This window comes from Dermacentor variabilis, chromosome 7, assembly GCF_050947875.1.
Source record: "Dermacentor variabilis isolate Ectoservices chromosome 7, ASM5094787v1, whole genome shotgun sequence".
Classification (NCBI taxonomy): Eukaryota; Metazoa; Arthropoda; class Arachnida; order Ixodida; family Ixodidae; genus Dermacentor; species Dermacentor variabilis.
Genome location: NC_134574.1, coordinates 62,569,650 through 62,582,188, shown reverse-complemented (window position 1 = coordinate 62,582,188; position 12,539 = coordinate 62,569,650). Strand labels below are relative to the sequence as shown.

Below are 12,539 nucleotides of genomic sequence, written 5' to 3'. Positions count from 1 at the left end.
CATTTCAATCGAAAAAAAAAATAAGCTCTACTGTAAATGATTGGCTTCCCACGATCCTTCGTACTTCGCACCGCTCATTGTAAAAGTGGACTGGGTGATTCAAAAGAGTAAAGAAACTCCTGATTCCTGGTATCTAGCTTTTGAATATACTGCTGCATTCACTGTTGTACGGGTACAATAGCAACGCGGGACAATCTAGGAGAAAGTACCGCGGAGTTCCTCTACTTTACAACAAAGCTCATTGTCTTTGAGTGAAAAATCTACTAGCAAAGTCCTGCAATATTTTCGCACACCGCACTCCCATTATCAGCGTAAAGGTGACACTTTGAAATTATTTTTATCAGAGGAGTAGAAGAGGGAAAACGTTTTCTCTCCGGCAAATACGTTGCAAGAGGCACCAAATCAGCCAATTTCGCCCTTCCTTTTCGTCTATGTTATTTCATGGCTTGTATTCCCTACTGCCATTATGGATTCTCTGCTTTCGTGGCCTTTAGTATCTTCGGATCGAATATACGTAAGTACGGCAATGGCGGCAACTTAAGCTGAAAAGTTGCGTACAAATGTTTTGTTGTAGGTGTAACGTCATGCTATATATGGTTTGCTATATAGGGAAGGCAGCCGTCCTACTTTCAAATTGCTCAAATGTGCTAGCGGAAAAGAGCTGCTGCGCGTGGCGCAGTCAGTGATTGCTTTGCTATGAGCAAGCGCGAGGTAAAATTTGACCCCGAAAGACAACATATCTGGTTGCTATCGTCCCAAGTGCTTCCAGCGGCTAAAACTGTTCTCTAATTCCTTTATTGTAGTCGGCGATGCGCCGGAAGCCAATTGGTACGTATGCCGCATGATACTTGCTATTCGTTTGACATGCACGACACAAACAACGGCTACAATTTGGCACACTAAATGCATATCCCGGTCAGATGATGCTTTTTTAGAAGTTTAAAGCTTGGACTCACTTCTTTTTCATCCGAGTCCACACGTGAGTGATATGCATTTCTGCTATATTCTGAACATAAGATACTGACCGCGAATCTTATGGTGACAAGTCTTCTTGTGAAACCGTTCATGCCAGTATAACTGCTGAACAATGGGAGTTTTCCTTCTTGCCCACTGTCCATCGCTGGCAGCGTTCGTCTTCCTGTGAAAAGTTAATTTGCATTATTTCCTATTTTTTGCCATGCATAACTGTATTGGAGGGTGTTGACGTCATTATCGATAGTAAATTTCACAATGAAACAAAAAAAAATACGATAGAACTCATCTCATCATGATTACCGACAGCAATGCGAATAGCAATCAAGCAATGTGGCGCCACAAATAAACGGGAAGTGACCTTAACTAACACATGTAGTTCTAATTGTGAGATTTTCTTTGCTTTCGCTATACGCCACATACTCCGCTAGCTCCCCACTTTGCTATGGAACACGCTTGCCAAAGTCGTGTGGAGTCATGGAGGAATGACGACGAGTGTAGGACGCCGACGCAGTGAAGATGGATTGACGAAGGAGCATAACAACAACAGGGTTACCAGGACTAGGTGTTTCATCAGTTATGACGAATGAATAGCGACGACAACGTGACGGCGATGACGTGAGTACAATCAGATGACCACGGTTGTGTGACGACGACGGTATTGTGAAAACCGAAAGAAGCAGGACGTCGATGACTTGACCAAGACAGTATGACGACAACGGTAGGGCAATGAATCTGTGCTAACGCCTGCGTGACTAAGACGCAGTGTTGACGATGGCATGATGATGGCGGCAGAATAACTACTGAATGCCGGCAGCATGCTTACGACAGAATGACGCATTAAAACTAAAAGTGAATTCCAAATCTTTATAACATAAAGTTCAGTCACATAAGTACACTACTGCCAAAGTAAACATGAAAGTCTACAATAAATCATAAAAGCACAAAGTTCAGTCACAAATGTATACTAATTACGCACTAAAACTAAATCTTTGAAGGGCCAGTAACGCTTCTCTTTAGAATGAGTATGTTCGCCAAGGGCCCGAGGTTTTCCTGAGGCTGAAGGGCGTGCGGTCTAACGCCACTAAATTATGTGCTAAGCGTTGTCTGTGTGTGTCGTGTCGCGGACATGCTACCAGAAGATGCTGTACATTCTCTTCTGCATGGTCACACGCGCATTTCTATGAGATCTTCAAATTTTATGTAGAAGGTGTTTTTTGTACGCGGTACAGAGCCACAGAGGGTGAATTAGTGATTCAAAGGCTCTGGTTCATTTGCAACCACGGGATCAGGTCAGCCTCACTATGCGTCGCAATTCGCCTTCCGAGTTGATGGAACTTGGGTTGATGTTGATGGATCGACTGTAATGCAACGATGGTGACGGCATAACGACAATGGGATGCCGATCTCTAAGTGATGACAGCGGTGTAACGACAGCGCGACGAAAAGGGAAGGACGACGGTGGGGTTTCAACAGGTAAATGTCGAGTTGCAATTATGACGATGGAATGACCGCAACGGCATTCCAAAGACGGTATGACAACGAATGTATGATGGCGAATCTTTGAGAACAATGCAATGACCCCGAGGGCACGACAACGGCCAGAACAAAATGAGATGACGACGAGTTTACGATGACCATGACAAGATTATTAGTACGTCGCAAATTCTGTGGGTCGAGATCGGGATGATGAAGCTGTAAAATAGATGGACCACGACGCAATTAGGAAGACGGTCGAGCAATGGAAGCCTATTAGCGACTGTCTGACGATGGGGCATCCCAGAGCTTGCATAGTAGCGATTCAGTCGCGACATTATGAATAAAATATAGTGGCCAAGAAAGACTGAAGTTCATAGAACGACCAAGGCGGTATGTCGACGACGGCGTGATGACAGTGGCATTATTCTAATTGAAGTGATGAGAAAATAAAGCGGCAGCATCACGACGAAGGAATCACGGCGACTATCACGGTGACGAAGGCACGACGAGAGCTGTATGGAAAAGGAGGAAAGATGGCGATGCAATGACTACGACGGCATCACGACTCCAAACACATAACTAGTGGCCCAAGCTGTAAGACAGCTTAGAGCAATGAGTCGGAGTGGAAGACGTGACGACAGCAGGATGACGAGTCCGATAACTAGGATGGAATGACCACGATGGAACTACCACGATGGTATTACTATGGTGGTGCGATAACACATCACGGGGCTGGAATAGCGAAAATAGACCGACTACTACTGCATCAGGACAAGCAGCAAGTACTTTGGGTCCAAAACAGGTACACAACATGGGCAAATCGGTCAGTTTAGGAGGATAGATAATACATTGATTGATTGATGGGTTGATTGATTGATTGATTGATTGGAAGGCAGGCTCACAACGGGTGATCTAGACAAATACTTCTATTTGCGTTAATATGTTTCTGTCAGAAAGCAATACATATTGAGACGTACTTTTCTGTTGTGTGAAAGAAAGGGGAAATGTTTTCGTTGATGTAACTAAGCAATGTAGCAAACCAATGTCCACAGGCATTTACAGGTAATACACTTGCTGCCAGTGTTCCTGTACATGTTTTAAATTCAACAAAAAGGGTTAACGTCCACGCGTATTGTATTGCTATCACAAGAACGAGCATCTATTCATCATTTTGACGTATCTAAAGCGTAGAAGTCATGGTTATGGCAGATGAACGGCGTAGAACATTTGCCTCAGAGAGCGGATAAGATCGCGTGAATACAGGTTTCGGTACGCTGAAGAAGCTGTCTGGTGGCGCACAGGGCTGGAAGCAGTGCAGCGCTTCTTTCACGTTACCACCACTGATGTGTACATATATAAAGCCGACTAGTATTACATTTGTAGCGTTTTATAATGTATGAAAACTTGTGGTATTCGTTACATTGCATAGCTACAAGAATACCATGCGAAGCCAAAAACGTCACCATTGCAAACAGGGGAAATTAGATGTACTAACTAATTCAAACGAAGAAATGGTAATTAAAGGCTATGTTATTAGATGAACAAATAACAAACACAACTGCATCGCACGCGTAATGCGACGACGCGGGATCGTTCCCCACCTGCGGGAAGTTGTTTCTTCATACACCTTCATTCACACTAATTTAAAATTTCTTGGATTGTGGGGGGGGGGGGGGGGGAATTAGTGAGTGCAAGCCATTTCCCCTATCTTTTCCTTGGTGTCTTTGTTAGTTGGATACGCATGATATGATTAATAGCAGAAGCTTGATGTGGGCGAGTTGGTTGAGCATACTTGATGACAAGGCGCTACTTCCAACTAAATGTTTTTTGAAGAAACAGAACTTTAAATAGATGCAACCAAGGACGGCCCATCGTGACATCACGACCTCCCTATCTCTTCAGAAAAGCTATCTCCTTTTCGGTAAGCGTCACTGAAGGGCAACTAATGCACGTGCCCTCGGCCTTTGCAATGTAAAAAGCTTCCAATATCTCCCGTTCTAGTCTATCTCTAGACCGTGCCAGAAACCTGGTGTCGCGAAGATACGGACGGCAATTGTGACGTTTACAGTGTTCTGCCAGATGGCCCCCCGCATTGTTATTTACGGCCCAATTGTGCTCACGCGCCCTTTCATTAATGTCGTATACGAGATACCCCTAAGTTGCCAACAGGTTTATATCGGTCAAACCGGACGGTGTTTTAATGAAAGGGCGCGTGAGCACAATTGGGCCGTAAATAACAATGTGGGGGGCCATCTGGCAGAACACTGTAAACGTCACAATTGCCGTCCGTATCTTCGCGACACCAGGTTTCTGGCACGGTCTAGAGATAGACTAGAACGGGAGATATTGGAAGCTTTTTACATTGCAAAGGCCGAGGGCACGTGCATTAGTTGCCCTTCAGTGACGCTTACCGAAAAGGAGATAGCTTTTCTGAAGAGATAGGGAGGTCGTGATGTCACGATAGGCCATCCTTGGTTGCATCTATTTAAAGTTCTGTTTCTTCAAAAAACATTTAGTTGGAAGTAGCGCCTTGTCTGTCGTACATGTTGTTCTTTCGTCCTTGTCTTCGTAGCGCTCTCTTTTTTCATCAAATATGATTAATAAAAATGGGGCCCCTAGGTTAACCCCTTTAGACAGACTACGTGTACTAGGCCTTCAATTACAACACTACGGGAAGGCCACACATGCCCTACACACGCTCCGCCAACAACTTACCCAAGTAACGCACATGATAAAGCGCAATACAAACCACCGACAAGGGATCTAAGAAAAAGACGTACTCCGAATTGTGCAAGCCCTCAAAATTATCCGATTAACCTACCACTTCCCCTACCATAATCTGACCCAGACTGAGATGCATCAGATGGACGCCCTCCTCCGTACGGCACTAAAGGCAGCACTGGGTGTATCGTATCAGTTCAACGAGCACAAGCTATTTTTGCGCGCTGGAGCTACACGTGCATTTCCTTGCCCTCTATTTCCACTACCCGCATTCCCTCGCTCTGGTATAAAATGCACAGCGCAATAAACACGAGTTCACTGTTGTCTTGACACGCATGCTGTTGGGTTGTTCGACCGGGACCTAGTCGATACATGGTGTCAGAAGTGGGATACTGAAGCCCTGTATGCCTGCAACGGAAGACCAAGGACATGGAGTACGTCAAGCCACCGGAACCTCTTGGCCTGGCGACCAATGGAGGAAGGACGTGGAAGCTGTTCAGGCAAAAGTTTGATTTCTTTCTGGCAGCCACGGAATGCTCTGAAAAACCGAGGTTAGAGGCAGCGAAGACAGCATTTTTCTTCAGCGTGACTGGTGAGGAGGCCCTCGAAGTTTAAAAAAAATTACGTTCAGCGAAGGCGAGGACAAGCAAGGCTATGCGACTGTCATAGGTAAATTTGAGGAACACTACGTCGAGCAACAAAACATAATTCGCGAGCGTTAGGTCTTCCGCTCTCGATTCCAGAACGAAGCTGAACCTTTTGAACAGTTCCTTCGTGCGCTGAAGAGACAAGCACAGTTTTGCAACTTCGGAACGATGATGGACGAGATGGAGTGGGACCAAATTGTATTTGGTACTAACTCCCCGAAGCTCCGAGAGAAGATGCTAATGGACAAGTTGCTAACCTTGGATAAAGCTGTTGCTCTTTGCAACGCGCCGAAACGTCAGCACGCGAGTGCGCGTTGTGGAGGAAAACAGACGGGGAACTTCAGGTGCTTGCAGTATCGTCGAGCCGAAGCGCTGCGAGATGACCACGGCAGGTCTTTAAATGTTACCAACCACGGAGATGACCACGGCAGGTCTTAAATGGGCTTAACCATTTTGCCTCATGCTGCGAAACAAGAGAAACCGTCCGTAAGGTACTTCCAGGCCTCAAGAACCACGACGTCGTTCGCATAAAGGGGACAGCATGGGCACGAAAATCCAAGGTGTTTCGATCAGTCGGACCACGTTCCTTCTATGTGGAATCGCAGAACCGTAACACCTTACGCCGCAATCGGTAGCACCTCTTAGCAAAGAGCGAACCTTTCGAGGACACTACAGACGAAGAGTATTACGACGCAGACCAAGTTCCGGCCTCTCTAGAACCTCGCACATCCGACTCGTCAAGTGCGCCAGCGGCAAGTTGTACACAGCCACCTTCCTTCCTTTCAAAAACATTCCTTTTCCTACAGAGAGCTCAGAGGCAACGGGCTTTAGCAGACTTTCCACAGCATACCCCTGCGCAAGCTTTTGTAGTGCCTGGTTGAGATATATGTCACGTTCAGTCTCGCTTGCAAGCCTTGAAGCGGTTCATTCACTTATGAGTGCCGATACTACGGTGACTCCGTGAACTTCAGCGTCACTTGTGGGCAAAGCTGTCTCATCTTGAGGAGCAGGTGCCCGGGAAAGCATGTCTGCCACCATCTGCTTTCCGGGAACAAAAGACAAGGTGTAATTATATTTTGACAACCGCAGAAAGAAGCGTTGTACTCTTGGCGGCATATCAGCAATGGCTTTTTTGTGCATGTCAATTAATGAGCGATGGTCGCTCTCAAGAAGGAACGGGTAGCCGTACTGAAACAAATGAACACCAACACGGTACCAGGCTTGTGTGGGTGTTGAACGCAAGATGAATGGTTATGAATGCTGCTTTTACGCATAAGTCTGGCATACTGGACATTTGTGGATTAGCATTTCAATGTCAGCATTTAGGTTTGGCCAGTATACCAGCTGTCTTGCTCGGGCTTTGCCTTTTTCCAATGCCGAGATGCCCTGCATGGATGCACTTTTATAAGTCCAAGCGCATGCAACTTGGCACTACCACTTTCGTTGCTTCTATGTGGAAGCGCAGGACCGTAACAACTTACGCCGTAATCGGCAGCACCTCTTGGCAACGAGCGAACCTTTCGAGGGCACTATAGGTGAAGAGTATTACGATGAAGACCAAGTTCCGGGCTCTCTAGAATCTCGCACATCCGACTCGTCAAGTGCGCCAGCGGCAAGTTTTACACAGCCCTCTTCGCAGCAAGTTAGTTGTATACAGTGACCTTCGCAACAAGTTAGTTGTACACAGCCACCTTCGCAACAAGTTCTGCCACAACGAAGGTCGCTGCGTCACACCCGTCCTCCTGAACGCCTGGGATACGATCGAAACTTCCAGCAGACAAACCAGCAGCGTTGAAGGGAAGATGCATTGTATCATTTCAACGAGCACAAGCTATCTTTGCGTGCTGCAACTAAACGTGCCTTCCATTGCTTTCTATTTCCACTACCTCCTTTCCTTCGCTCTGGTGTAAAATGCCCAGCGCAATAAACAAGAGTTCACTGTTGTCTTGACACGCGTGCTGTTGGGTTCTTCGACCGGGACCCGGTCGATGCACTGGGACTACCCCAACATGCGTCTACGCAGCTTCAACTAGGACCGTGGGTGTACAACACCATCCGCGAACTACTTGAATGTCATCTTAACAGCCAATTGCAACGTCTGCAACGAACAATGCAAGGGTACCACATTCCGTCCCGGCTAGGATGCCAAACACCAAGATAACCACAACAGGAAAACCGCACACTTAGCATTCACAACAAATTCACGTGGCCCCGATTCCCCGCAATATGCACCCTTATCCTCATAAAGGCCGAAAAAAGGCAAGAGCACAAGCCCTGGCTTGACTCTTTGGCAACAAAACATCGAACACCCCGGTCCTATACACGGACGTGACCCGCTACCCACGGAAACCTGCCCTAAGTATAGTCGTACTAGATAGTACAGACATTCTGAGCGCTCTGGCTACGCTCAACGCTGTGGATAGGGGCATGGTGGAAGAGGCTGCTATCACCCGAGCCATCGTACACGCTTCAACCATGCTGGCACGGGATGGACACATCACAGTGGTCACTGATTCACATACCTCCCGCAGAACTTTGGCACAAGGGAGGGTGACACCCTACACACTGCATCCTTACATCGTTACACCCCACAGCGTTACGCAGGGCGCGTATCGTCTGGATACATGGACAAGCCTCTCTCCATGGTAATGAACGCGCTAATGCGGTAACCCGAGAGCTCGCTGACCGGGCGCAATTGGAAGAGCTGCCCAACCAAGACGACGCATCGACAGAACCGCTGAACTACACTTAAACTCCACAATATCACATACATACCAGTAGACACTTCCCTCCAATATATAATTCCCTTAATCGAGAAGATGTCGCTGCGTGGTGACAGCTTCAAACTGGTTCATTTTCCTGCCTATATTATCTTCACCTCTTCCACCCCACACAATATCCCTCATACTGTCCCTATTGTGGAGCAAATCCCACAGTATATCATTGCACCCGGGAGGGCCCACACCCTCCCGGTTGCTCCCCTATTCCTTCGCATTCACCTTGCTCCTGGGAGACTGCGTTGACCAGCCCAGACCCGGTAAAGCAGCAACGGCTGATGCGGCGGGCACGCGGAGTGGCGCGAGCAAATGCGGCCCTGAACTAAGGGCTCCACCCTACTAGGCAGTCACCCAATCTCATTACAAAAAACTGTTCTCTCTTTCTCTCTCTCTCCCTCATAGCTACAAGAAGTTTCAATCACCAGGTTTGAACATGTGGAATCCCTGTGATTATAGTATGCTCCCGCGAAATTACAAAATTATCTAGGTATCATACCCACTCAGAGATTCTCATATCATACTTATCAGGCGGCAGATGCACTTAGAGCACGTCTTGCATAAACGGCATAATGGTTTACAGCTAAATTTCTCGCAGCCGGAGCTAGGAAACTTCTGTAAGAGTGTTAGTGAAGCAGACGCACCACTGTGTTTTTCGGTGGCACGATGAAGAAGCCGATGAAGACCCCCGCCGTGACTACAATAGTGTCCCTGTTGTTGGCTGACAGTCACACCCACAGACACAAAACCTAACTTTGAAGCTTTTACACCCCTGTCGAAACTTAGCTTGTCTCGTGCACGGAAATCGCTTCGAGAACGACCCGGGCCGAAAAATCCGATATCACTTTTGGGGGCCGACAGCAGCAGCGAGAACTTTAGGAGCGTGCTTGCTATGCCAATCTTGGGGTTTGGGGTAGCGATCCCAGTGCTCCATTGCTAAAAACAACGCGTTACTTCCGCCACACTCGCTTCAACGGATGCGGGCTAGGCGGCGACTCTCCTGGGCTTTCCTTCCTTCATGTCATACTGCCCCTCTCTCAGCGAAGGCGCTGGCGGCACTGGCCTACTGCAAGTCGGTGTGGCAATTTCGGTCTCAAATTATTTGCCTCAATAGATCGCGTAATAAAAGGACGTATACAGCTGCGCCTAAATGCCGTATTAGGGAGTATCCTAATTGCCGGCCATTTTGCTCGTTACATACTGCTGCTATATAAATGACAAATGGCCAATGTGAAAATTCAGTATGTCCAGGGTCCTGCATGTCTGATGAAATGAGCTGGTCGCTAATTTGTAATGGTCTTAGGCATAGCGCGCGCAGATACGTGGACACGTGAAGACACGAAACGACACATACTCAGTTTTCTACGAGTGGTGTGTGCTTCGTTTTCCGTGTTCTTAAGTCCTTTGTCCTGCGCACATTATGTCTAAGTAATCTGTCAGAGAACTGTCCAACCAAAATATTGTCGTCCAGCATCATGATTCCTTCTTCGATTCCAGGAGAGGAAGCGCGAATACGACGGCTTGGCAAAAGCTGCTTTCAAAAAAATTGAGTGCTCCTCCACTGCGCCCCCTTCAGAACAAGAAATGCTTTATTCTCCTTCAATGTCTTTCACAGCGTCTAAACGTACCATACCGTGCCGTCGTGCTGGGGTTCGATGGGGCTAAAATGGAGGCTGTTGAATACAAACAATTTTTGATAATTAGTGGTTCTAGGCTTGAAAGCAGGATTTCTTGCGGATGTGCACCATTTTCTTTGAATATTGTTGATTGTTTTCTTTCCTGAATCTTAGTCAATTCCGCGATTTGCCCTAATCGAGTGCCGGACAGCTTAAATTGACTCGCGGGATTATCGTTCGAAACATTTTCAGGGGAAGAAATAGCGATAACCGTTTCTCTGTTTTCACCAGGGCTTCACCGCAAACGCTGGATCTCTATCAGCGACTGTTCTAAGAAAATAATTTTAAATAACAGGAATATGATGGAATGCACATTTTGCACCGTGTCTGTTTGCATAGTGTTTACGTTACTTGCAAACAAATGAAATATTTAGGTTTTCTGTAAGTGGATACTCCGGGAGACTGCGTGGGAGACTTTCCAAGGTATTCCTTTCCGGCTGCTAAGGCTTAGGAGAACACTCGTAAGCGGCGCAGTATGGCAGCATTACGGTTAAAAGCGGAGACAATGCGAGCGTGGAATATTCCACTTACTGGCGCAAACAATATAACCACAATGGAGCGTTAGACGGCGACAAGTGGTTTTTGAAACATAATGGATTAGTCTCAGGCAAACATTTTACTGAACGTTGTAGCTTTAAAAGATATTTATATTAAGAATATTTTGGCCTCTATTTTTTTTCTTTGATGGTGGACTACGTGGCCAGCCGAACACCAGCAATAGGGCAAACTTGAGCAACATATTCTCTAATTACACCATGCTTACTACAAACTCCAATACGAAATTTTGCGCAAAGGTTGTAATTGCAAATTGGAACCGACTTCTAGTGCACTGTTAAAGCGGCTGCACCCTTTAGGGTCTATATTTGTTCAACAAGAATAATCGTCACCTGCCTTGGTTGCGTGTCTTTCTTAAAAACACGGCGCTTGCTACTTTCCTGTCGAGAATGCTGTGTCACGTTTATTACGCGTCAGCTGTTTGTGACATAGAAGTACGGGGCTCGCAGCGGTAAAGTAAGGAAACGTGGGTGAAAGACAGATCATTATTGTTAGAAAAGATAAGTCGTAAAAGGTGTAGATTTTTTAAAAATATGTAAAATCAGCTAGGCTTCGGAGAAATCCTTAAACTACCACAGCTTTCTAGATATCCCCCTGAAGGTCTGCTCGAAATTACCTCCATCGTTCAAGTAAAGATCTTCCTAAGCTCTGAGAAACACTTTTTACCTTGAAGGCTAAGTATCTTGTCACACATTTAAGTGGCGCTTATCTCGAAAGTGGTGCTAGCCTTAGGATGTCTCGTAAACAGGCATCCTAGGTAGGTTGGAAGAAGGTTAGATACAAACATAGATGATAAATAGACAGCTAACCACCGAATATTCTGTGAAGCACCCTAAGAATGATAACACAATTAAAAGTTCATTTAGGTCTTAAATATTTACGTGAAAGCCCAAAGTTCAAGTGCAATTTGCAAGTGCTTATGACATCAGCCTTAATGTTTATTACAATGCAAAATGCTGAGCAAACCCACTTGTTCACACCTCAACTTTTATGTCTCCTGAGTACCAATGCTTCAGAATTCAGAATTCAGAATCATGCGGCAAGATTCATTCATTCTTCGTATTCTTACAACACTAGCGTATGACTACTAAAAGCACAGTCCGCCTTAAACAGGCTATCATCCCAGTGTCGCATTGATTCGTTAATCCTCTTTCATAAGTTTTATTACAGTTCGCTCCATCATGCACCATATGTATTGGCCCCACCCTCTCGCCATTCCCTGCGTACAGGACGTTCCTTGCAAGTAACCCGTCCACGCAGCCGTACTACAACCTTCTCTGCATCCTTCTTTTGCTGATCATCAAGCGACTGTAACGGCCTGATCCGTCACATATCCGAAATCGCCTGTTGGTCGACATTTGCTGATAAGGTTAATACTAATATTCTTCATTGAACTCATGTGACCACTAATTAGAATGAACAACATTTGTAAACCCCACGCCTCATGTAATAACGCCATTGAGGGGTCTTTAAGGAAATAAAAGTGAAGTGAAGTGCAGTGAAGTGCTGCTTGGCTTCAGTATGCCAATTAACTCATGTGTGATAAAGGAGAAATGAAAAGTGATTTAGCTTTTTTTGGCACTTTGTGTAACGTTCATTCAAATTTATCTACCGGCTACGGTCCGCGTAAACTTGTTATAAAACAAATGGGCTGCGATATTGCGAATGCAGTTTTTTAATTGTTCTGCATAAAGAGAAACACCCAATATATCCAA

The 12,539-nt window shown here is 46.0% G+C and overlaps 1 protein-coding gene across 6 annotated transcripts in view; it reads left to right on the top strand.

The window, feature by feature from the left end:
- The first annotated feature begins 293 nt into the window (after positions 1 to 293).
- LOC142589085 (uncharacterized) overlaps positions 294 to 12,539 on the top strand; it is a 111,263-nt gene continuing 99,017 nt past the window's right edge. The window contains exon 1 of one of the 6 annotated variants that reach the window (XM_075700870.1): positions 294 to 514. In XM_075700870.1, coding sequence (XP_075556985.1) covers positions 442 to 514 — 73 coding nt within the window. In that variant the 5' untranslated portion in view covers positions 294 to 441. The remainder of the gene's footprint in view (positions 515 to 12,539) is intronic. The other 5 variants (XM_075700868.1, XM_075700869.1, XM_075700867.1 and 2 more) reach the window with 5 other exon arrangements.